This window comes from Haematobia irritans, chromosome 1, assembly GCF_050003625.1.
Source record: "Haematobia irritans isolate KBUSLIRL chromosome 1, ASM5000362v1, whole genome shotgun sequence".
Lineage (NCBI taxonomy): Eukaryota > Metazoa > Arthropoda > Insecta > Diptera > Muscidae > Haematobia > Haematobia irritans.
The window spans coordinates 74986570-75012948 of NC_134397.1; the positions used below are offsets into that span (position 1 = coordinate 74986570).

Genomic DNA, 26379 nt, shown 5'->3' on the forward strand with positions numbered 1-26379 from the left:
TTACAGCGATTTTAAAAAGTCAATAGGTCACCCTACACACCACCAAATAGTTTTTGCTGTGTTGTCATGATGTCCGATCGAAACCACTTGCACATTGTTATTCACATCTACGAAATTAATTTATAAGGCATTTAGAACACAAAACCTGTTTATCTGAAAATTTCTGACGGTACCTTTGTATACATACTCGTTGTTTGCACTACGGCATTTTCTGCGTTATGCAAAGTGCATGTGTTTTTGCTAGAACAATTTGAGAGCCTACTGTTTTAAAATTCTAACAATCACTTTCGCTTTCGGGGGGTCGTAAGGTGCACGAAAAAAAGTTTTGGTGTTCTGAAATTGTCTTCGAATATGCTACAAAACTGGGGGGTGACCACATCAACTTTTTTCCTTTAGGCCGTGATCCTATCTACTGGACACATCTCAAATGTGGACAAAATTTAGGCGACCGTGGGTGTCCAATTTTCAAAAAAAAAAAGAAATGTACCGATAAATATTTTGGGAGGAGCTAAAAATTGTCTAGGGGGGCGTAGCAACCCCGAACATTATAGGGTTTGTGTTGCCATACTATGCCCATAAATTTCATTTTAAATCTTGAATATACGAACAACCAAGTCTAAAACGCAAGATTTCAAATCGTTTTAATTACGCGACAATATATGAAAACCCGAACAGCCCTGATATTATCGTCAATGGTTACCAAAATATCATTCCATTGACAATAATTCATATTTATAGATAAATAATCTTATTGACATTTAGCATCTACAATTTTTGCTATTTTCCCGTACTCATACTATTTTAACCGCATTTTTACTCAGAGAGGATTTTGACATTTCTCCCATATACTGCGAATAAAGTAAACAAACCCAACCAATATAATAATATGTTACCACTTTGGGCAACTTTTCCAAGCTACTCAATTAATTGGTTTTTGTATAATTGGTGTAATTCCAAACAATAGTTGCAGTAAAATGAAAGCAAAAAATATCTGTTACTGGATTGAACTACGACAAATTTGATTGATAAATGCCACTACAACTACCCATTGGTGTTTAGTTGTTGTTATTCTCTTCAAGTGAAAAGATCTCGTGAGCGATATTAGAGATGCAGGGTGAGAAGTTAGATGCTATAATTTTTGGTGCAACCGGCTATACAGGTCAAATTGTAGTTGAGGATGCCGTCGATATTCTGAAAGATTTTAAATGGGGTATCGCCGGCAGAAGTGAAGTAAGTTCAAATAAAAAATTAACATTGTTATTGTATAATTTAAAAATGATACAATTTTCATATTTCAGTCAAAACTTCGGGCTGTCCTAGAGACAGTGGGTAAAAAGGTTCAAAGCGATTTGACCTATATTCCAATTATAGTGGCTGATGTTAATAATCAAAAATCAATAGAAAATATGGCACAAAAATGTAAGGTAAGGTAAAATAACATGGACAAGGGACTGGGAAAAAAGTAAAGCTATATATTTGGTGATATATTCTTAATCGTCTATAAATGACTACGATTACATAATACTATATACAAATTTACCAGCAAGATGGAAATTCATTCTGTGGTCATACATTTTCTTTGAGGGAGTCTAACATCTCTATTTATTACTCAAATGCCACTCATGTGACACAATATATTTAAACTGAATATAAATATAATATAATTTACATACACAAAAAAAAAACAAAATTTCTGATTCAATCACGAAATTAATTGGCCCAAGTATTTTTATACCCTCCATCATATGATGGGGGTATATTAACTTTGTCATTCCGTTTGTAACACATCGAAATATTGCTCTAAGACCCCATAAAGTATATATATTCTGGGTCGTGGTGAAATTCTGAGTCGATCTAAGCATGTCCGTCCGTCCGTCCGTCTGTTGAAATCACGCTAACTTCCGAACGAAACAAGCTATCGACTTGAAACTTGGCACAAGTAGTTGTTATCGATGTAGGTCGGATGGTATTGAAAATGGGCCATATCGGTCCACTTTTACGTATAGTCCCCATATAAAGTACCCTCAGATTTGGCTTGTGGAGCCTCTAACAGAAGCATATTTCATCCGATCCGGCTGAAATTTGGTACATGGTGTTGGTATATGGTCTCTAACAATCATGCAAAAATTGGTCCACATCGGTCCATAATTATATATAGCCCCCATAAAACCGATCCCCAGATTTGGCTTGCGGAGCCTCAAAGAGAAGCAAATTTCATCCGATCCGGCTGAAATTCGGTACATGATGTTGGTATATGGCCTCTAACAACCATGCAAAAATTGGTCCACATCGGTCCATAATTATATATAGCGCCCATATAAACCGATCCCCAGATTTGGGTTGCGGAGCCTCAAAGTGAAGCAAATTTCATCCGATCCGCCTGAAATTTGGTACATGATATGGGTATATGGTCTCTAACAACCATGCAAAAATTGGTCCACATCGGTTCATAATTATATATAGCCCCCATATAAATCGATCCACAGATTTGGCTTGCGAAGTCTCCAAGAGAAGCAAATTTCATCCAATCCGGTTGTAATTTGGAACATGGTGTTAGTATATTATCTTTAACAAGCGTGCCAGAATTGGTCCATATCGGTCCATAATTATATATAGCCCCCATATAAAACGTTCTCGAGATTTGACCTCCGGAGCCTCTTGGAGGAGCAACATTCATCCGATCCGGTTCAAATTAGGAACGTGGTGTTAGTATATGGTCGCTAACAACCATACCAAAATTGGTCCAATCCCACAAAACTTGGTCCATATCGCTTCATATTCATGGTTGCCACTAGAACCAAAAATAATCTACCAAAATTTTATTTCTATAGAAAATTTTGTCAAAATTTTATTTCTATAGAAAATGTTGGCAAAATTTTATTTCTAGAGAAAATTTTGTTAAATTTTTAGTCGGTTCATAATAAAATTTTCACCATTGTCAAAATTTTATTTCTATAGAAAATTTTGTTCAAATTTTATTCGGTTCATAATCATGGTTGCCACTCGAGCCAAAAATAATCTATCAAGATTTTATTTCTATAGAAAATTTTGTCAAAAGTTTATTTCTATAGAAAATTTTGTGAAAATTTTATTTCTATAGAAAATTTTGTTAAAATTTTATTTTTGTAGAAAATTTTGTCAAAATTTTTGTCTACTTTGTCAAACTGAATTATATACGTATTGGATCGATCTATACCACGTATGGACTTACATACAATTTAGAAGATGGTGTTAGGAGGTTTTAAGATACCTTGCCATCGGCAAGCGTTACCGCAACTTAAGTAATTCGATTTTGGATGGCAGTGTTAAGAAGAAGTTTCTACGCAATCCATGATGGAGGGTACATAAGCTTCGGCCTGGCCGAACTTACGGCCGTATATACTTGTTTTTTATTGAAATGTTTTCAATCACAGAAATGATAGTATCAATTACAAAATTAATTGAAAGTCGATTAAAAAAATTAATTGATCCAATTAAAATATTTTTTTTATACTATTAATTTTTGTGATTGATTTTTGTTTCAATAGAAAAAAATTGTTGAATCAATTAAATTTTTAATTGCATATTTTTCAAAACTCAAATTTGTCGTGAAATTTTTTTCTGTGTACAAAAACCTAATTAATTACAACAAAAATGTATAATAAAGTGTAAACGCATCCATTTTATATGAGATATCAAAAAAACAAATACTGATTTTGTATGTCGACCGCACATATCCTCCAACTGACATATCGCCCAAAATGGTTTTTGGGAGTTATGACTTCCCTTGGGGCGGTCAAATGGCCCAATTTTAGTTTGGGCTTTATGTCCTCCCTCTTCGCGGTCATATGACCCGAAAAATAGGCGGACAAAACGCCCAATATTTTATGGGAAAAATTAATGTCAGAATACAAATCAAAAGCTTTCCGTTGGGGGATATGTCCGGTCGCCATTTTGTATTGTTACGAATGTAGGCATAATATTTATGAAATATATTTAGTTATGCTCATACAAAATTTAATTTCATAAATTAAGAAAATTTGTTTTTTATTGCTTATTTAAAACAATAAGTATTTATGGATATTTTGCAGTTTAATATAATTTATATATTTGTAAAAATTTACAAATTTATTTGTGAATTTAAATTTTAATTTTTTGTGGCTTACTTTTCGAAATATTTTCATGGTATCAAGCTTGAAACATCTAATAATGCAATTAGAATTAGTTATTGTTCAAAGGTTACATAAAAGTCGGCTACTTATAATTATTGCCAATTCACGCCACTGCTTTGAGATAACCAGTTTGGTTTTAATGTGGCAATTCAATACACTTCGATATATTGAAATTATCTTACCGTTCTAACTATAAACTTAAATGAGATACTAAGCTTTGGCTGTTTAACAAAAGTCTATCTTACGTGTTCGAGACCAAGTTGTGGTGATTTATGAACGTAATAATTGACTTTGATTTAATAGCAAAATGTTAATAAAAATTGTTAAAATCACAATGACATAAAATAAACCCCAACAAATATACCATCTATTAGGAAAAAATGGAAAGGTTATATGGACTCAGTGATGTCAGGAGGGGTTTTGAAAATTCCCTACACAGCTGAAAAAAAATCAATTTTTTCCTACGTCCAAAAATTAATAAAATTCGAAGAAGTATTGTACGAATTCTTATTTTGAAATTCGATATACTGTAACTTTCTTACTGTTACTGACTACCTCACTAAAACCCTGACATTTGAAACTAGTTCAAATTCCTTCAGTTGATTGTAAATAATTTCGAAAAATATAAATTAAAATGTCGTGATTTAACTTATTTCCCTTCTTTGTGTTTAAGACATTTGAAAAATTTGCAAGAGATCCTAAAATGTTGTTAAGGACTTTCGTTGAAGTTTAGAAGTAGATTAATGCCAATATTGACTGTTTAGATATCGACTTAAACCTAAATTATATTTTATTGCCACTTCCAGTGCTATTTCAGGATTTAAAATTTTCATTTTTTCCTTTATTATATTGAATCACTTAATAATGGAAGTCGTTTCTAGATTTCTTCTAGAGCTGTAATGTAGAGATTAAGACCGTTATTTCCTTTAAAGTTAGGAAGTGATTTTAACAGTTCTTCGAGCTCATTACCGACAGACAAATTTTTTTATTATCAAAGTAACGTATGGCGACAGAACATTGCAATTTAATTTAAATTTAGATTTTCTATGAAATTGAATCCACTAATGGAAAACATTAAGTTCCAAAATCGTGAACGGACGGTAACAAAATGAAACGGAAATCATCAATATATAATCAATATATAAAATTAACTATTCCCGGACATGTCAATTAGAATGGGTCGAATTCGTGTCCGAAAGACCGGCATACTGCATACTAGACCTAGTTCGCTACTAGTCCTGGTGGTGATCCCCTATGAATGGTGTACCATGTGCCATGATTTCTATTATCTTCTCATTTCAGATAGTAATAAACTGCTGTGGACCTTATCAAATATATGGCGAAGTTGTAGTTAAAGCCTGCATTGAGGCCGGAACGCATCACGTGGACCTTAGCGGCGAGCCACAATTTTTCAATGGAATGCAACTCAAATACGATCATTTGGCTCAGGACAGGAGGTGCTATGTAATCTCTAATTGTGCTTTCGAAAGTATTCCATGTGAATTGGGAGTTATTTATGCCGAAAAAAATTTCCCAGGTAAAAACATGGAACATTGTAAAAAATCACTTTTGCAAATGGGCCATATCGGTCCACTTTTACGTATAGCCCCCATATAAACGGACCCCCAAATTTGGCTTGCCGATCCTCTAAGAGATGCAAATTTCATCCGATCCGGCTGAAATTTTGTACATGGTGTTAGTATATGGTCTCTAATAACCATGCAAAAATTGGTCCACATCGGTTCATAATTATATATAGCCCCCATATAAACCGATCCCCCAATTTGGCTTGTGGAGCCTCTAAGAGAAGCAAATTTCGTCCTATCCTGCTGAAATTTGGTATATGGTGTAAGTATATGGTCTCTAATGACCATGCAAAAATTGGTCCACATCGGTTCATAATTATATATAGCCCCCATATAAACAGACCCCCCGATTTGGCTTGCGGAGCCTCTAAGAGAAGCAAATTTCATCCGATCCGGCTGAAATTTGGTACATGGTGTTGGTATATGGTCTCTAACAACCATGCAAAAAGTGGTCCACATCGGTCTATAACTATATATAGCCCCCATATAAACCGATCCCCCGATTTGGCTTGTGGAGCCTCTAAGAGAAGCAAATTTCGTCCTATCCTGATGAAATTTGGTATATGGTGTTAATATATGGTCTCTAATGACCATGCAAAAATTGGTCCACATCGGTCCATAGTTATATATAGCCCCCATATAAACCGATCCCCCGATTTGGCTTACGGATCCTCTAAGAGAAGCAAATTTCATCCGATCCGGCTGAAATTTGGTACATAGTGTAAGTATATGGTCTCTAATGACCATGCAAAAATTGGTCCACATCGGTTCATAATTATATATAGCCCCCATATAAACAGACCCCCCGATTTGGCTTGCGGAGCCTCTAAGAGAAGCAAATTTCATCCGATCCGGCTGAAATTTGGTACATGGTGTTGGTATATGGTCTCTAACAACCATGCAAAAAGTGGTCCACATCGGTCTATAAATATATATAGCCCCCATATAAACCGATCCCCCGATTTGGCTTGCGGAGCCTCTAAGAGAAGAAAATTTCGTCCGATCCGGTTGAAATTTTGTACATGGTGTTAGTATATGGTCTCTAATAACCATGCAAAAATTGGTCCACATCGGTCCATAATTATATATAGCCCCCATATAAACCGATCCCCAGATTTGACCTCCGGAGCCCCTTCGAAGAGCAAAATTGATCCGATTCGGTTGAAATTTGGTACTTGATGTTAGTATATGGTATCCAACAACCATGCAAAAATTGGTTCATATCAGTCCATAATTATATATAGCACCCATTTAAACCGATCCCCAGGTTTGACCTCCGGTGCCTTTTGGTGAAGCAAAATTCATCCGATCTGGTTGAAATTTTGTACGTGGTGGTAGTATATGATATTTAACAATCATGCCAAAAGTGGTCCATATCAGTCCATAATCATATATAGCCCCCATATAAACCGTTCCCGAGATTTGGTTTTGGAGCCTCTTGGAGTAGCAAATTTCATCTGAGTCAGTTGAAATTTGGTACATTGTTCTTGTATATGGCCGTTAACAACCATGCCTAACTAGGTCCATATCAGTCTATAGTTATATATAGCCCTCAGATAAATCGATCCCCAATCACACAAAAATAAGTCCATATCAATAATTGCATATAGCCCCCATATAAGTGACCCCCATATTTCAATTCTGGCTCCCTATGTACCGTGCAAAAGTCCATATCGATTCCTAATTATTTGTAGACTTACCTACACATACCTTTTTTGTCTAATATATACCACGTATGGACTAACTCACAATTTAGAAAACGATTTAAGATACCACAACCCAAGTAATTCGATTGTGGATGACAGTCTTTCGTAAAAGGTTCTACGCAATCCATGGTGGAGGGTACATAAGATTCGGCCTGGCCGAACTTATGGCCGTTTATACTTGTTTCTTATGTTTACTTCGTGTCATTAAAGTAAGCAAAAGATTGTTCAAATAAAGAGCATTTGCTCACATTGGGCAAAATTTAAACCAATTAATTTTTATGAACTAAAATAGAGTTATGTTGGCATTATCGCCCCGTTTTTTAGTATATTATCAGATATTATTATCATATATATTTATATTTTTTTATACATTCATTTATATTTAGCTATTATATCCTATTTGTTATCTATTTTATCCCATTTTCTATTTTCCAGGTTTGGTTAATTCCATTGAGCTGTATGCTGTCGTAAATCCCAACTATCAAGATACATCCTCGAAAGCCATCTTGAATTATGGAACCTGGGAAAGTTTGATTTGTAGCATGCAATACGCTCGTGAGCTTTTGAGTATGGAGAGAAAAATGAAAAGAGATAAAATTCCCAAATTAAGTCCAAAACTATGGATGAGGTAAGATTTTTTATATCAAGTATATTAAGGATTTTTTCAAACTCTCTAAAATATATCTTCTGTACATTCCCGAACACATTCCACTTCTAGCATATATGTATATATTTTCAGAATTTGTTAAACTAAATATAGTTCATACTTGTTATTATTAACGCTTATATCAGTAGACATATCTATTTTTGAGGCTCCAAGCAGTAACTCCCATCGACTTGAAACCCTAAAACAAATTTTCTTTTTCTTGTACATTACTGCTCTCGTTGTTGCTCTTGTTTTCTTTTCTCAGAATCCAAATAAAACTTCCAAAATTAATACATACCAGGGATGGAAAATGCAGTACTATAGTACTTTTTTCAATACTTTTTCACCCCGGTCAGTACCGTAGTACCCCCGCGAATGATTTAGTACCTTTTGTGTAGACATTTTTGAGTCGATATCAGATTTATGGTACAATAGCTTTGACAAAATATTTTAATATTTTGAGAAAGTCTTTATCAACCTTATTTGCTAATAGTCTTTTACAAATATGGCAAAACAGACATGTTCATGTGTGAAGAAAATCTCGATTTTGTAAAAGACATAGTCAAAAACAGGATTTTATTGAACTTCAAGAATGTTTTAGTCGAAAAAAGAATGCGATTCTATATTATCGATTTTTTATTTCGGTAGAAAATGTTGTCAAAATGTTATTTCTTTATAGAATTTTTGCAAAATTTTATTTTTATAGAAAATTTTGTCAAAATTTTATTTCAATTGAAAATTTTGTACAAATTTAATTTCTATAGGAAATTTTTGCAACATTTTTTTTCTACAGATTTTTTTTGCAAAATTTTATTTCTATAGAAAATTTTTATTTATATAGAAAATTTTGTCAAAATTTTATTTTCTTTAAAATTTAGTCTCTTGACAATAATTTTCCAGTGAAATTTTTGTTGAAATTTAGTAAAAAGTACCTTTCCGCTCAAAAAATACAATTTTTGTACTTTCTTAAAAATTGTATTTTCCATCCCTGATACATACACAACAAAATATGTATTTATCTCAAGTAGATAAAGAATTTTTGCTTCCATTTGATTGTCTCCGTGTTATCGTTGATGCCTTTCGTAAACTCTCTCCATTGCCAACTTTATTTTTTTTCTCTCGCTCGCTCGATCTCTCCCTGGTATTTCTAAACATATATATATTTTTATACTTAATTTCTAAATTAATATATTTTTGCATCAACATATTTAAGAACAATTGATGTCCCAAACATATTAATACGTAAGTCTCAAACATTGTATGTGAAAATTATATGCTTGCACTTAAAAATACTATGTTAGTAATTGAGTCCCAAATATATATATTTTTTACACCGAAACATATAAAAATAATCCATCCTTTCCAGACCATATCCCCATAAAACAGAAGGTCTACTTGAATATTTTGCTCCATTTCCGATAACTGATCGAGCTGTTGTGCAGCGAACGCAACAGTTAGGTTATATGCGCCAACAGAAGAGACCAGTACAATTCGAAATGTACATGGGATTTGGGTAAGTAAAATTTTTCCCTCGGTGTGTTTTTATTGAAAAAACAAATGTTAATTATTTTCTATATCAATAGCTCATGGCTCTGGGCCTTTCTATTTCCCCTGATGCTATTGATGGGGGCTATAATGTCTCAAATGGGATGTTCGCGTAAATTGCTGCTAAAATATCCTCACATTTTCTCTAGAGGTATAATGACTCACGAAGGTCCTAGCGAATCGAACAGAAAAGCTGTTGAATTCAGTTATGTTCTCAAGGCGAAAGGTTGGTCCCCAAATACTCCACAATCGGAATCTCCCAATAAGAAGCTGGTGGTTCGTGTATCCGGAAAGGATCCATGTTATGGGGTGACAAGTAATTGTTTGCTAATGTGTGCAAAGGTTATCTTATTGGAACATGAAAATATGCCTGGCAAGTAAGTAATCTCACACGCAGGGAAGAAATGTGTGCACCCCAAACATATTTCAAGAGCATAATGTTCCTTCACTGCGTTTATGCTATTGAGACACGTTTGGGTTGATGATAATCCTTCACTGCGTGAACTTTGATAAAGTAAAGTAAAGTTTAAATTAAATTTGGTTTTCTTTCATTTGCAGAGGTGGTGTTCTTCCACCGGGCTATGCATTTGCTGAAACTCAACTTATAAGCGAAATAGAAAATTGTAAATGTGGTTTAAAATTTGAAATATTAAATCAATAAATCTGGGGAATAGTAAATCATAACAATTTCCTTATAGAGAAGGGGATACTAGTCAAATTGGCGGGACTCTAACGAACAGACGTAAGTACTCTATGGCAACTTCCCACCATTATTTTGACTTGTTGCTCTAAACCATCAACAACTCTTCTTAGAAAATGTAAAGGATAAAAGTGGTGACATTAAAAGTTAATGTAGGAGATCTTCGTAGATGTACAATTAGAGATGTCATACGAAGACCCCTCCTCATAAAAGGGATGTAGAGGAAGGAAATTGCCTATTGACTATCTACACAAAAAAAAATTTCACAAAATTTTTTCCAATTAAAATCTTAATTGAGTTTTAAAAAATAGTCAATTAAAAATTTAATTGATTTAACAAATTTTTTAATTGAAACAAAAATCAATCACACAAATTAATTGTATCAATTAATTTTTTAATTGGATCAATTAATTTTTTAATTGACTGTCAATTAATTTTTTAATTGATACTATCATTTCTGTGATTGAAGACATTTCAATTAAAAAATTAATTGGATCAATTAATTTCGTGATTGAATCAGAAAAAATTTTTTTTGTGTGTAGCTTCCCGTAGATTGCTACGGGGGTTACCTTTTTATATTTCGGTAGAACAAAACCATCATATTAATAATCGAAAATTATCTTATTCTTATTTTCTTCTGTAGAAATAAAATGTTGATAAAATTTTCTATAGAAATAAATTTTTGACAAACTTTTCTATAGAAATAAAATTTGTACAAAATTTTCTATAGAAATAAAATTTTGACAAAATTTTCTATAGAAACAAAATGTTGACAAAATTTTCTATAGAAATAAAATGTTGACCAAATTTTTTATAACAATAAAATCTTGACACAATTTTCTATAGAAATAATATGTTGACCAAATTTTCTATAGAAATAAAATTTTAAGAAAATTTTCTATAGAAATAAAATTTTGACAAAATTTTCTATAGAAATAAAATTTTGACAAAATTTTCTATAGAAATAAAATTTTTACAACATTTTCTATGGAAATAAAATTTTGATAAAATTTTCTATAGTAATAAAATTTTGACAAACTTTTCTATGGAAATAAAATTTTGGCAATATTTTCTATAGAAATAAAATGTTGACAAAATTTTCTATAGAAATAAAATGTTTTCCAAATTTTTTATAAAAATAAAATTTTGACAAAATTTTTTATAGAAATTTGTTGACCAAATTTTCTATAGAAATAAAATTTTAACAAAATTTTCTATAGAAATAAAATTTTAACAAAATTTTCTATAGAAATAAAATTTTGACAACATTTTTTACAGAAATAAAATTTTGACAAAATTTTCTATAGAAATAAAATTTTTATAAAATTTTCTATAGAAATAAAATTTTGGCAAACTTTTCTATGGAAATAAAATGTCTATAAAATTGTCTATAGAAATAAAATTTTGACAAACTTTCTATAGAAACAAAATTTTTACAAACTTTTCTATAGAAATAAAATTTTTACAAACTTTTCTATAAAAATAAAATGTTGACACAATTTTCTATAGAAATAATATGTTGATCAAATTTTCTATAGAAGTAATATGTTGACCAAATTTTCTATAGAAATAAAATTTTAACAAAATTTTCTATAGAAATAAAATTTTGACAAAATTTTCTATAGAAATAAAAAAATAAAATTTTTACAAAATTTTCTATGGAAATAAAATTTTCTATAGTAATAACATTTTTACAAACTTTTCTATAGAAATAAAATTTTGGCAAAATATTCTATAGAAATAAAATTTTGACTAAATTTTCTATAGAAATAAAATGTTGACAAAATTTTGTATAGAAATAAAATGTTGACCAAATTTTTTATAAAAATAAAATTTTGACAAAATTTTTTATAGAAATTTGTTGACCAAATTTTCTATAGAAATAAAATTTTGACAAAATTTTCTATAGAAATAAAATTTTAACAAAATTTTCTATAGAAATAAAATTTTAACAAAATTTTCTATAGAAATAAAATTTCGACAACATTTTGTACAGAAATAAAATTTTGACAAAATTTTCTATAGAAATAAAATTTTTACAATTTTTTTAAATAAAATTTTGACAAAATTTTCTACAAAACTAAAATTTTGAAAAGATTTTCTATAGAAATAAAATTTTATTTGTTATTTGATCTCTTAAACCATTGCGTTGACTAAACTACAAGATTAGCTTAACCAACAGAGGAAAAGAATGTTTGTCAAATTTATTTGGGCAAAGCCCTATAGACTGCAAAATGATTGGATGGATGCACGTTTCGGAATTACCTCATTCCTCATCAGCATCCTCTTCTTGCAGCAAAACTATCAATCAATTTTCAGAATAAATTCGGGTGTTTCACTAAACACAAAATGAATCACACTTGAACCTTCCGAAAAAAGGTTTAACATATGATAGTCGGTCTTTGCCTAAATCAATCTTTGTACAAACATCTCTTTTCCTTTTTTCGGAAGATTTTTATAAAAATAAATTTTTGACAACAATATCTATCAAAGTAAAATTTTGAGATAATTTTATACAAAAATAAAATGTTGACTAAATTTTATTTTTATAGAAAATTTCAAAATGACAAAATTTTCTTCAGAAATAAAATTTTGACAAAATTTTCTATAGAAATAAAATTTTGAAAAGATTTTATATAAAAATAAAATGTTGACAAAAGTGTTTATAGAAATAAAATTTTGACAACAGTTTGTATCAAAATAAAATTTTGAGAAAATTTTCTACAGAAATAAAATATTGACTAAATTTTATTTTTATAGAAAATCTCGTCAAAATTTTATTTAAACTGGTTCGAGTGAAATTTGCACCTCCAGGATACTCCGGAAATCAAATCTGGGGATCGACTTATATGGGGGCTATACCTAAATGTTGTTCGATATGGCCCATTTGCAATACCATCCGATCAAAAGCAATAACAACAACTTGTGCCAAGTTTGAAGTTGATAACCTGTTTCGTTCGGAAGTTCAAAAGACGGACGGATATCGTTACATCGACTCAGAATTTCACCACGACTCAGAATATATTCTTTATGTGTTCTGAGACCAATATTTCGATGTGTTACAAATGGAATGACAAAGTTAATATACCCCCATCCTTTGGCGGAGGGTATACATATGCAGTTGTTTAAGCCGATGTGTGAGAGCTCTCATAGTCGTGGTGCAGAGTGATCCGCTTTCGGCAGTTGGTTTTCTTGATTTCTTGTTTTTCTCAAAAATTTAGTTCTATAGAAAAAATTTATCAACATTTTATTTATATAGAAAATTTTGTCAAAATTTTATTTATATAGGAAATGTTAAATTTTTATTTCTATAGAAACTTTTGTCAACATTTTTTCCATACAAAATTTGGTCAAAATTTTATTTTTTTACAATTTTTTTATAATTTTATTTCTATGTCAAAAATTTATTTCTATTTCATCAAAAAATTAAATTCTATTTCTATACACAATTTTTTAATTTTTTTTTCCATACAAAGTTTTGTCAAACTTCTATTTCTATACAAAATTTTCTCAAAAATTTTGACAAACTTTTATTTCTGCAGAAAATTTTGTCAAAAGTTTATTTCTATAGAAAATTTGTCAAAATTTTATTTCTATAGAAAAATTTGTAAAAATTTTATTTCTATAGAAAATTTTGTCAAAATTTTATTTCTATAGAAAATTTTGTCAAAATTTTATTTGACGAAAATTTTGTCAAAATTTTATTTCTCGAAAATTTTGTCAAAATTTTATTTCTCGAAAATTTTGTCAAAATTTTATTTCTATAGAAAATTTTGCCAAAATTTTATTTCTGTAGAAAATTTTGTCAAAATTTTATTTCTGTAGAATATTTTGTCAACATTTTATTTCTAGAAAATTTTGTCAAAATTTTATTTCTATAGAAAATTTTGTCAAAATTTTATTTGACGAAAATTTAGTCAAAATTTTATTTCTCGAAAATTTAGTCAAAATTTTATTTCTCGAAAATTTTGTTTCTATAGAGAATTTTGTCAAAATTTTATTTCTGTAGAATAGAATAGAAAATTTTGTCAAAATTTTATTTCTATAGAAAATTTTGTTAAAATTGTATTTCTGTAGAAAATTTTGTCAAAATTTTATTTCTGTAGAATAGAATAGGAAATTTTGTCAAAATTTTATTTCTATAGAAAATTTTGTCAAAATTTTATTTCTATAGAAAATTTTGTCAAAATTTTATTTCTATAGAAAATTTTGTCAAAATTTTATTTCTATAGAAAATTTTGTCAAAATTTTATTTCTATAGAAAATTTTGTCAAAATTTTATTTGACGAAAATTTTGTCAAAATTTTACTTCTCGAAAATTTTGTCAAAATTTTATTTCTCGAAAATTTTGTCAAAATTTTATTTCTATAGAAAATTTTGCCAAAATTTTATTTCTGTAGAAAATTTTGTCAAAATTTTATTTCTGTAGAATATTTTTTCAAAATTTTATTTCTGTAGAATATTTTGTCAAAATTTTATTTCTATAGAAAATTTTCTCAAAATTTTATTTCTCGAAAATTTTGTCAAAATTTTATTTCTATAGAAAATTTTGTCAAAATTTTATTTCTGTAGAAAATTTTGTCAAAATTTTATTTCTATAGAGATTTTTGTCAAAATTTTATTTCTGTAGAAAATTTTGTCAAAATTTTATTTCTGTCGAATATTTTGTCAAAATTTTATTTCTATAGAAAATTTTGTCAAAATTTTATTTCTGTAGAATATTTTTTTAAAATTTTATTTCTGTAGAATATTTTGTCAAAATTTTATTTCTATAGAAAATTTTCTCAAAATTTTATTTCTCGAAAATTTTGTCAAAATTTTATTTCTATAGAAAATTTTGTCAAAATTTTATTTCTGTAGAAAATTTTGTCAAAATTTTATTTCTATAGAGATTTTTGTCGAAATTTTATTTCTGTAGAAAATTTTGTCAAAATTTTATTTCTGTAGAATATTTTGTCAAAATTTTATTTCTATAGAAAATTTTGTCAAAATTTTATTTCTGTAGAAAATTTTGTCAAAATTTTATTTCTATAGAAAATTTTGTCAAAATTTAATTTCTATAGAAAATTTTGTCAAAATTTTATTTCTATAGAAAATTTTGTCAACATTTTATTTCTATAGAAAATTTTGTCAAAATTTTATTTCTGTAGAAAAATTTGTCAACATTTTATTTCTGTAGAATATTTTGTCAAAATTTTATTTCTATAGAAAATTTTGTCAAAATTTTATTTCTATAGAAAATTTTGTATAAATTTTATTTCTATAGAAAATTTTGTCAACATTTTATTTCTATAGAAAATTTTGTCAAAATTTTATTTCTATAGAAAATTTTGTCAACGTTTTGTTTCTAGAAAATTTTGTCAAAATTTTATTTCCAGAAAATGTTTGTCAAAATTTTAGTTCTAGAAAATTTTGTCAAAATTTTATTTCTGTAGAAAATTTAATTTTAATTTAATTCTCTCAAAAGATTATTTCTGTAGAAAATATTGTCAAAATTTTAGTTCAATAGAAAACAATTTTCATAATATTATTTCTACAGAAAATTTTGTCAAAATTTTATTTCTATAGAAAAATTTGTCAAAATTTTATTTTTATACAAAACTTTATTTCTATAGAAAATTTTGTCAAAATTTTATTTCTATAGAAAATTTTGTCAAAATTTTATTTCTATAGAGAATTTTGTCAAAATTCTATTTCTGTAGAAAATTTAATTTTAGTTTAATTTCTATAGAAAATTTTGTCAAAATTTTATTTCTATAGAAAATTGAAGTACCTCTTAGTTGGAGAGGAATATTTTGCAAAATCTAACAAAACTTCAACAAGGTCTACAATATCGTCGCAAATCTCTCAACGAGATAGCTTAGCCATTGAGTATTTAAGAAATATAGATGGATGACTTCAGAATTATACTAGGGTACCGTAAAGTAGATGACTTAGCAAGAAATCTCCTGGTATAATGGAGAGGAGAAAAAAGGTCTCAAGCGCCTCTTGGGCGAAGACTTTTATTTTTCCCAAAACGTAGTTAAATGAGCAATTTTAGTTAGTGTTTAGTTTTTAGTTAGTTTTTTAATAATAATATATAAATAATAACGTTTTCTCCCTATTATTTCAACAATAAACAAATGGATTCCTTAGATATCATCCGTCAAATAGACATTTCATATCGAATCTGAATTTCTCATAAACATAGTTAATCCGCTAATCCGCTGAACCGGCGCCACCAGGTTTACTTGAGTGTCAGCGGTCGATGCAAGCGTATCTATCACTTTAAGCCAATTACTTAGACTACATAAATGGCAAATATGAGCCAGAAGTTGTTTGTTGCCTTTGGCAAAATGCTGACAGAAACGGCGGCAATTGCCTTTACCACCTGATCGACAACAATTTGTGTTTTGTGTTGCTTGTCAATTTAACGTTACAACAATTATAAATGATTTATGTCATTGTCTATGAGTGATTTTCCCATACAATAGCGAACACGACAATTTGCCACAATCGATTTAAATATGTACCGAATTTCAGCCGGATCGGATGAGATTTGTTCTTCCAGTAGTCTCCGTAAGACAAATCTGGGGATCGCTTCATATGGGAGTTATATATATGGGAGTTATATGTATAATAACATCACGTACCAAATTTCTGACATGCGAACGTCGCTAGATCGACTCATTATTTCACACCGACCCATAATATAAATATAGGTCTGAGTGAGACCTATATCCCAAATCCCATTAAAAAATTTCTATTAGGATTTTTATACCCTGCGCCACACTGTGGAACAGGGTATTATAAGTTAGTGCATATGTTTGTAACACCCAGAATGAGACGAGATAGACACATGGTGTCTTTGCCAATAATGCTCAGGGTGGGTCCCTGAGTCGATATAACCATGTCCGTCCGTCCGTCTGTCTGTGAACACATTTTTGTGATCAAAGTCTAGGTCGCAATTTAACCCAGATATGCCGACCGTACTACATGTAGTACACCTGTTATGTTCAGGTTTCTGCGTTTACAGTGCTTTACATTTTCTAATCTACTTGTTGGTGTGCTACAGAATATAACGACCCGTCGGCATATCTGGGTTAAGTCCAATCGCCTTCAAATTTGGCACATGTTCCTAATTTGGGACAGAATAGATTGAAATCGGTTCAGATTTAGATATAGCTCCCATATATATCTTTCGGCCGATTTGGACTAATATGGTCCTAAAAGCCAGAGTTTTGGCCCAAATTGGTTGAAATTTTGCACAGGGAGTAGATTTAGCATTGTAGCTATGCGTGCCAAATTTGGTTGAAATCGATTCAGATTTAGATATAGCTCCCATATATATCTTTCTCCCGATATGCACTGATATGGACCCAGAAGCCGGATTTTTATCCCGATTAGCTTGCAATTTTGCACAAGGAGTACCATTGGTAGTATAGTCATGTGTGCCGAATTTGATTGAAATCAGTTCAGATTTAGATATAGCTCCCATATATATCTTTCGTCCGATATGGACTAATACGGTCCCAGAAGCCAGAGTTTTGGCCCAATTTGGTTGAAATTTTGCACTAGGAGTACAATTAGTAATATAGTCATGTGTGCCAAATTTTATTGAAATCGGTTCGGATTTAGATATAGCTCCCATATATATGTTTTTCTGATTTCGACAAAAATGGTCAAAATACCAACATTTTCCTTGTTAAATCGCCTCGAAAAGTTGTAAAAATGACTCTAATTTTCCTAAGCTTCTAATACATATATATCGAGCGATAAATCATAAATAAAGTTTTGCGAAGTTTCCTTAAAATTGCTTCAGATTTAAATGTTTCCCATATTTTTTTACTAAAATTGTGTTCCACCGTAGTGCATTAGCCAACTTAGATTTTGAGTCTATAGATTTTGTAAAAGTCTATCAAATTCTGTCCAAATCGAGTGATATTTAAATGTATGTATTTGGGACAAAGTTTTATATATAGCCCCCAACACATTTGACGGATGTGATATGGTATCGAAAATTTAGATCTACAAAGTGGTGCAGGGTATAATATAGTCGGCCCCGCCCGACTTTAGACTTTCCTTACTTGTTTTTAATAAAAATATTTTAAACCTAAAAACCGAAATTTTGTTACCTCTTTCTAAAAGATATTTCTAATATAAATTTATATGATTATTAGAAATATTTTTTATATGCAAAAATTGTCTATAAGAAAAAAACTTGTGGGATTTTCTGACTTTCTTATTTTCGCTACCCACTGTAGCTATTTGCTGAACAAGCGGGTAACGCAGGACTGCCAATAAAATTTCAAAATAATCGTCACTTTTTTCCGAAAAAATCGTCATAATCGTCACATCCATTTTAAAAATCGCCAAAAAATCTGCAATGTTAATAATATTAAAACCAAAGTAAATTTTTGTTAAAAACAAAAATATTTATTTCATATAAAGAACAGAAAATTAACACAACTATGCACTTCAACAACAAAATCATAATGAATTCAGTCTTGTATAAAAATAAAATTAAAAAAAAAACATTTTTATGCAATGCTATGCAATTCAAAAAATAATATAAAAAATATTTTTTTTAATATATAGTTTTACTTCAGTAAATTTTTTATTTAAAAATAAAAATAAAGATCTTTAATATTTACATATGTGTTGCCCGATTTTCCAAAATTTGACAGTTTGCAAAAATTTTATTGAAAATAAAATTTTGCAAAAATGTTCATTGCAATACATTTTTGCAAGAATTTACTCTAGGAAAAATTGTCAAAAATTTTCTATAGAAATTAATTTTTGCAAGAATATTCTATAGAAATAAAAATGTGCAAAAATTTCCTATAGATATAAAGGCTTGAAAAACTTTTCTATGGAAATCAAATTTTGACAAAATTCTCTATAGAAATAAAATGTTGACAAAATTCTGTATGGAAATAAAATGTTGACAAAATTTTCTATAGAAATAAAATTTTGACAAAATTTTCTATAGAAATAATCTTAACAAAATTTTCTTTAGAAATAAAATTTTGACAAAATTTTCAGTAGAAATAAAATTGTGACAAAATTTTCTATAGAAATAAACTGTTGCCATTTTTTTCTGTAGAAATAAAATTTTAACAAATTTTCTAGAGAAATAAAATTTTGACAAAATTTTCTATAAAAATAAAATGTTGACAAAATTTTTTATAGAAATAAAATTTTGCCGAAGTTTTCTATGGAAATAAAATGTTGACATTTTTTTCTGTAGAAATAAAATTTTAACAAAATTTTCTATAGAAATAAAATGTTGACAAAATTTTCTATAGAAATAAAATTTTGACAAAATTTTCTATAGAAATAAAATTTTGCTGAAATTTTCTATAGAAATAAAATTTTGACAACTTTTTCTGTAGAAATAAAATTTTAACAAAATTTTCTATAGAAATAAAATTTTAACAAAATTTTCTATAAAAATAAAATGTTGACAAAATTTTCTATAGAAAAAAATTTTGAAAAAAATTTCTATACAAATAAAAGGTTGCCGAAATTTTCTATAGAAATAAATTTTTCTATTTTTCTAAATTTTGACAACTTTTTCTGTAGTAATAAGTTTTTAACAAAATTTTGTATAAATTCCATATAAAACATTTCTTTCGAATAAAACAAAATTTTTATATATACTACCCACAAAAATTTGCTCAACAACTTCAAAATATTCTTGTAATTTGGTCGATTTTTGATAAAATTTTCTTCAAATTTGGTGGATTATTTTTGGCACGAGTGGCAACCATGATACTAATACTGTAGATGTAAAGTGAGGTATAGCTCCTACATGTATGAAATCTCTAGCAAAAACTTGCAATTTCTCTATCTGACTATTGTCAAATGTATTCTCTCTTTTGGTGGTTCTAACATAAATGTGTAAACGAACTGCTTCTAGTCCAAATTTTTGAACTGAGCTAATATCGTAATTTTTGGGGCAAAAATCGGAAAATCGGCATTTGCTATTTTTTGAGTAAAAAAATCGTCAAAATGCCGATAAATCGGCAAAATTGGCAGCACTGGCGTAACGTTTCAGATTACTTTGCCAGAGAGTATTTAGAAAACAAGAGGACGAAAATTTCTCTTCTACAAAAACAACAAATGTCAACCGTATAAATGTCGCACAATGCCTGCAGACTTGGTATTACCGACGTTGCGGTCGAAGCGCTGTTATGATAATTTGTTTATAAAGGCATCGGCAGTTATAATTTCAAATTGTCTGCCAAAAAATTTAATAATAAAATATTTCTATAAAAAACATTTGTTATTACAAAGTAGCTTCTAAATCATATTTTCCTTACGTTTCATTAAGCAGGCAGAGAACTGAACTGGGTGACGCCGACACAAACTGTGATATTTGAGAGAAGCGTCGACAATAACTGCATGATATTAGAGAAATTTGCCTCATGACGCCACCTACTGACGCAGTTTCGCTTGAGAGTTTCGTTCTCTTGTTTTCTTAATACTCTCTGACTTTGCATAATGAATTATTATGAATTATTGTAAAATTATTGGTGAAGACCAATAACATTTTATGGATTTATATCAAAAGCGAAGTATGTATGTGTGTGTTTGTGCGTGAATATTTGCTCCAACTGCTATTTGTTCCCATATGCTCAAAGTTCATTTCATTGTGTCTGGTATTACCCCATGACATGCATTGTTTTTGCCACTAGTTATGAGCTTTTTACGTCAGCAACTATACGAACCTCCCTTACATGATAAAAATAGGCACCACATAAAAGCTTTGTCAAAAGCTTTTCGTTAGTTGCCCTTTTTTACCGTAAATAAAAAGCATGGAATGTAATAGTGAGGTGCACTAACAGCACATTTTAGCCTGTTGCCAAACTTATTCAACATGGGGATGTAGCTCAGATGGTAGAGCGCTCGCTTAGCATGTGAGAGGTACGGGGATCGATGCCCCGCATCTCCAGAGCCTGTTTTTTTGTTAACTATTCAATATTTTTGGTACCATCAAATTTAAACTTATATAATTTACGGTGAGATCGGCCAGGTCGAATCTTATGTACCCTCCACCATATAAAGTAAATATTTTACTGTTTGGTAGAATTCTTGATGTTTTGGTAGATTTTAAATCTTTTAAAGAACTACAATTTTGACCAAATTTCCTATAGAAATAAATTTAAAAAAAAAAATTCTACGGAAATACAATTTTGTCAATATTTTCTATAGAAATAAAATTTTGACAAAATTTTTTATAGAAATAAAATTTTGAAAAAATTTTTTATAGAAATAAAATTTTGACAAAATTTTCTATAGAAATAAAATTTTGACAAAATTTTATAACTCGTTTTCTTAATATTTTTAATATGTAATTTTAACTTTTTTTCTCTCAAATAGGTAAAAAGAACAGGGTGAGAATTAATAAAATGATACAAATTATTCAGATTTTGTCGAAAAAATGCTAAATCCTTTCCAAAAAACATGTGCATGTTTTAAAATGTATGACAAGCGTTAAAATGTATTAAATAGGTTTTAATTTCATCTAAAATACTGAATTCGGATCACACCGCAAGAAGTGATACAAATTCAGTGCAACGACTGTTAAAATTGTGCACATCTGTCCTATGACATGCCCATGTTAAATTCATCGTTTCTGCGCGAATTTTCCACCACTTCCGGTCCCAAAATGATCATTTTAACTACCATTTCATTGCCGAAATCAGATACATGATTTCCGAGAAAATAACATTGTTGCGAAAACCATGTTACATGGTCACCACCCAAAAATAACATTTTGCTCTTAAAACATGTTTGAGATGATCATATTCCTTCTTTGGGTGTAACACGTATTTACATATTTTAAAATTCAGCATAGAAGGTGGATTATTTATAGAAAAATGATGCATAAGGTTTTCTATGGTTCTGTTTTATGTAAGATTGCCTTAGAAAAGGATATGTGATCAGAAAGTTTATAAACTTACTAATGTAACCCGGCCCGCTTCGATGCGCCTTCCAAAGCCTATTTTCGTCAACCATATCTTTCGATCTGAAAACAATTTCGAAAAGATTTGGACTCCTTTAAAGAGAGGCTCAGGGGAAACTGAAGCACAAAAACTGAAGTACCGATTAATCACTCCATGGTTTCCACACACGTGTCCCGTACATTTCAAAAAATCGGGCTACTTGCGTTTTCGTCTATATACAGAAATAGGGCGGTAATGCAGATGTAAAACGGACTGGTTTAACAAACGTCGGTTAGGGGTGTTCCCTTTAAACCCATTTTTTTGTTTTTTAATTGTTCTGTATTGAAATCGTTCGAGAACCTTCTACATTTTCTGTGAATTTCAAGCGTGGTTTGTCAAGGGTAGGTATACTTCTCCTCAACATAACGTCCAATAAATCGGAAAAAGTAAAAGTACAGTAGAATTCGGTTATAGCGACCGCCAAGGGACCGAAATTATGCGTCGTTATAACCGAACGTCGTTGTATCCAAATAAGTGTACACAATATTTTTAATTTTTTTTTTTTATCATGTATATTCATATTTATTGAGATTGCAAATAGTTTAGAAATGTGGTTTGTTTTCTATTTACAAGAATTTCTTTTAATAATTTACTTTCAATAATTTTAACGGAACTATATACACTCTCTGATATATCAGAACCCCCAAATCGTAAATACTGTTTTAATGTGTGCACCGCACTCAAGGTTTCTGTACTAGTTGGAATTTTGATTGGCTCATCTTTGTCATCTTGTTCATTATCGCTGTGAGTTTCATCATTTTCTTTTGTGTTCTCCACTATTTCTCTCAATGAAGACTCTTCTGATATCACGACGTTGTCATCGACATTTACGAACTCATCCCAGTCCTGGTTTGAACACTAACTCATCCAAAACTGGTTTGAATATTTTTTTCTTTGTCATTTGCACCTCTGTTTGGGATAGTCGAAAACAAATTCTGTGATTCCCCGCAGTATATGTTTCTTTATTTAGTATTGGCTGACGACAAAAAATGGAATGAAAAAATAAAAATTAGTACACAGAACTTACATCGTCGTTATAACCGAATGTCCATTCCAAAGCAGACGTTCAAATTGGTCGTTAAAAGCAGATGGTCGCTAAAACCGGAGTCGTTCTAAGCGAACGCTTGCGCATGTACAAACTATTAAGAACCAAACTAGCTTTGAAAATCCGTCGTTATAAACGGATGGTCGTTATAACCGAGGTCGCTATAAATGCATTCTACTGTACTTAAAAATTTACCATATTAACATTTGTAAAAGTGTTGGACACGAAGAACATGCGCATAATAAATTCACCCCATAATAAATTCATAACCTCACGGAGTGTTCTCTGTAAATCTCATGTAAATCGGTGTGACGCAGGGTATAAAACCTGCGTCACACTGTGGCACAGGGTATTATAAGTTAGTGCATATGTTTGCAACACCCAGAAGGAGACGAGATAGACATATTGTGTCTTTGGCAAAAATGCTCAGGGTGGGCTCCTGAGTCGATATAGCCATGTCCGTCTGTCCGTGAACACATTTTATAATCAAAGTCTAGGTCGCAGTTTTAGTCCAATCGACTTCAAATTTGGCATAAGTATGTGTTTTGGCTCAGAATAGAACCCTATTGATTTTGGAAGAAATCGGTTCAGATTTGGATATAGCTCCCATATATATCTTTCGTCCGATATGCACTTATATGGACCCAGAAGCCAGAGTTTTACCCTAATTTGCTTAGAATTTTGCATAAGAAGAACAATTAGTACTATAGTCAAGTGTGCCAAATTTTATTGAAATCGGTTCAGATTTAGATATAGCTCCCATATATATCTTTCGCCCGATATGGACTAATACGGTCCCAGAAGCCAGAGTTTTACCCCAATTTGATTGAAATTTTGCACTAGGAATACAATTAGTAGTGTAGTAAAGTGTGCTAAATTTTATTGAAATCGGTTCAGATTTAGATATAGCTCCCATATATATCGTTCGCCCATTTACACTCATATGACCACAGTGGCCAATCTTTTACTCCGATTTAATTGAAATTTTGCACAGGGAGTAGAATTAGCATTGTAGTTATGTGTGCCAAATTTGGTTGAAATCGGTTCAGATTTAGATATATCTCCCATATATAGCTTTCGCCCGATTTACACTCATATGACCACACAGAGGCCAATTTTTAACTCCGATTTAGTTGAAATTTTGCACAAGGAGTAGAATTAGCATTGTAGCTATGCGTGCCAAACCTGGTTGAAATCGGTTCAGATTTAGATATAGCTCCCATATATAGCTTTCGCCCGATTTACACTCATATAACCACAGAGGCCAATTTTTTGCTTCGATTTAGATGAAATTTTGCACAGGGAGTAGAATTAGCATTGTAGCTATGCGTGTCAAATTTGGTTGAAATCGGTTCAGATTTAGATATAGCTCCCATATATATGTTTTTCTGATTTCGACAAAAATGGTCAAAATACCAACATTTTCCTTGTAAAATCGCCACTGCTTAGTCGAAAAGTTGCAAAAATGACTCTAATTTTCCTAAACTTCTAATGCATATATATCGAGCGATAAATCATAAATAAACTTTTGTGAAGTCTCCTTAAAATTGCTTCCGATTTAAATGTTTCCCATATATTTTTACTAACATTGTGTTCCACCCTAGTGCATTAGCCAACTTAAATTTTGAGTCTATAGATCTATAGATTTTTCTATCAAATTCTGTCCAGATCGAGTGATATTTAAATGTATGTATTTGGGACAAACCTTTATATATAGGCCCCAACACATTTGACGGATGTGATATGGTATCGAAAATTTAGATCTACAAAGTGGTGCAGGGTATAATATAGTCGGCCCCGCCCGACATTAGACTTTCCTTACTTGTTTTCTTACTGTACTTTAAACAAAAATCGTATAAAGGGTTGGTTCACCTCCGCAACCACACATGATCACCCTCTACGTTCTCCGAACGTTTTTCATGTGAAAAAATAAAATAATTTTATAACAAAAGCAACTGCGATGAATTCAAATGATAATTTTTTGTAATTTTAAGATTTTCCCGCTTTTCCGTTGAAACTTTTCTAGAATTTTCTTCGCTTCGCCGAGACCTGTTTTCAACGAATGCTAAACCGTGGAAATCGGTTCGTGCATTCTGGAGCTAAAGCGTCAGGAAAGAAAACCCGAATAGATAGTTTGTAAAAATTCCTCAGTTTTTTTTTTTTAACTATCAACTCGTTCAACTCTCTATTCCTTTTTTCGGTTGTACACTGAAAAAACAGTGAACCCTTTTCCATTGCAAAATGAACTAAACTGTAGTAATATTGACCATGATTTAGCCCTTAAGATTTTTTTCAACTTGTCTAGTTTATAATTCTCTTAAATTTTAGTTAATCCATAACATTGTATTTTAGTTCATTTTTACAACGCCATAAGATTTATATACCCCTACCAAGTTAAAAAGTCAGTATTATTTTGGTTTACTTGCTTATTTTTTGGCAAACGATAATAAAAATTGGTTAACAGTCTCTTTAAAATGTCGACGATTAAACTATTTTTAAATCAATCATTCCACAGTACAGAGAAATTAAATAATTAAAGGAACAACAAACCGTTTTACTATTATGAAAATTTTTATACATTAAAATTAAACTTTCTTTAAGCAAAAGTACTTTATTATAAAAACTTATGATGAAAGTTCTTAATGCAATGTTTTTTGTGAATAAAAATTATGACCACGTGGAACAGAGAGTAGTTCATTTGAACCCGCTGTTTGGACATTTTGACTTATCCTTTTTTTATTCATCGTAGGTAATTTTTTCACATATCTTGCTGGAAAAAAATGGAAACAATAATGAAAATTGTTAAAAATTAATACCATGTAATGAAATATAATTTTAATTCTTCATTTTAGCTTGTAACTCACCATATTTGGGGGCATTTTATCGAATGATGTAAGGAATTCAACTTTTCTTTGGAAAACGTATCTCATAAAATTGGTACCTGAAACAATTAGAGAAATAATGAAGTATTCTATATAAACTCATAAAACTGTGTTGTTATCGATGTGAA

At 30.2% G+C, this 26379-nt stretch overlaps 1 protein-coding gene and 1 non-coding gene across 2 annotated transcripts; both read left to right on the plus strand.

Moving 5' to 3' along the window:
* The first annotated feature begins 1043 nt into the window (after nucleotides 1-1043).
* Nucleotides 1044-10321, plus strand: LOC142221193 (saccharopine dehydrogenase-like oxidoreductase). The gene is made up of 7 exons (XM_075290799.1): nucleotides 1044-1230; nucleotides 1299-1424; nucleotides 5454-5688; nucleotides 7879-8071; nucleotides 9456-9602; nucleotides 9673-10011; nucleotides 10193-10321. The coding sequence occupies exons 1-7, from the start codon at nucleotides 1108-1110 to the stop codon at nucleotides 10293-10295; spliced, it is 1266 nt and encodes a 421-aa protein (XP_075146914.1). The 5' UTR covers nucleotides 1044-1107; the 3' UTR covers nucleotides 10296-10321.
* A 10876-nt stretch (nucleotides 10322-21197) lies between these two features.
* Nucleotides 21198-21270, plus strand: TRNAA-AGC (transfer RNA alanine (anticodon AGC)). The gene has a single exon. It is a non-coding gene; the product is annotated as a tRNA-Ala (tRNA).
* The last annotated feature ends 5109 nt before the right edge of the window (nucleotides 21271-26379 follow it).

Excerpts from the sequence above, each read along its gene's own strand:
- LOC142221193 (XM_075290799.1), top strand. The coding sequence starts at position 1,108 with ATGCAGGGTGAGAAGTTAGATGCTATAATTTTTGGTGCAACCGGCTAT. Across the intron at positions 1,425-5,453 it reads ATATGGCACAAAAATGTAAG|ATAGTAATAAACTGCTGTGG; the intron begins GTAAGGTAAAAT and ends TTCTCATTTCAG. Across the intron at positions 5,689-7,878 it reads TGCCGAAAAAAATTTCCCAG|GTTTGGTTAATTCCATTGAG; the intron begins GTAAAAACATGG and ends TCTATTTTCCAG.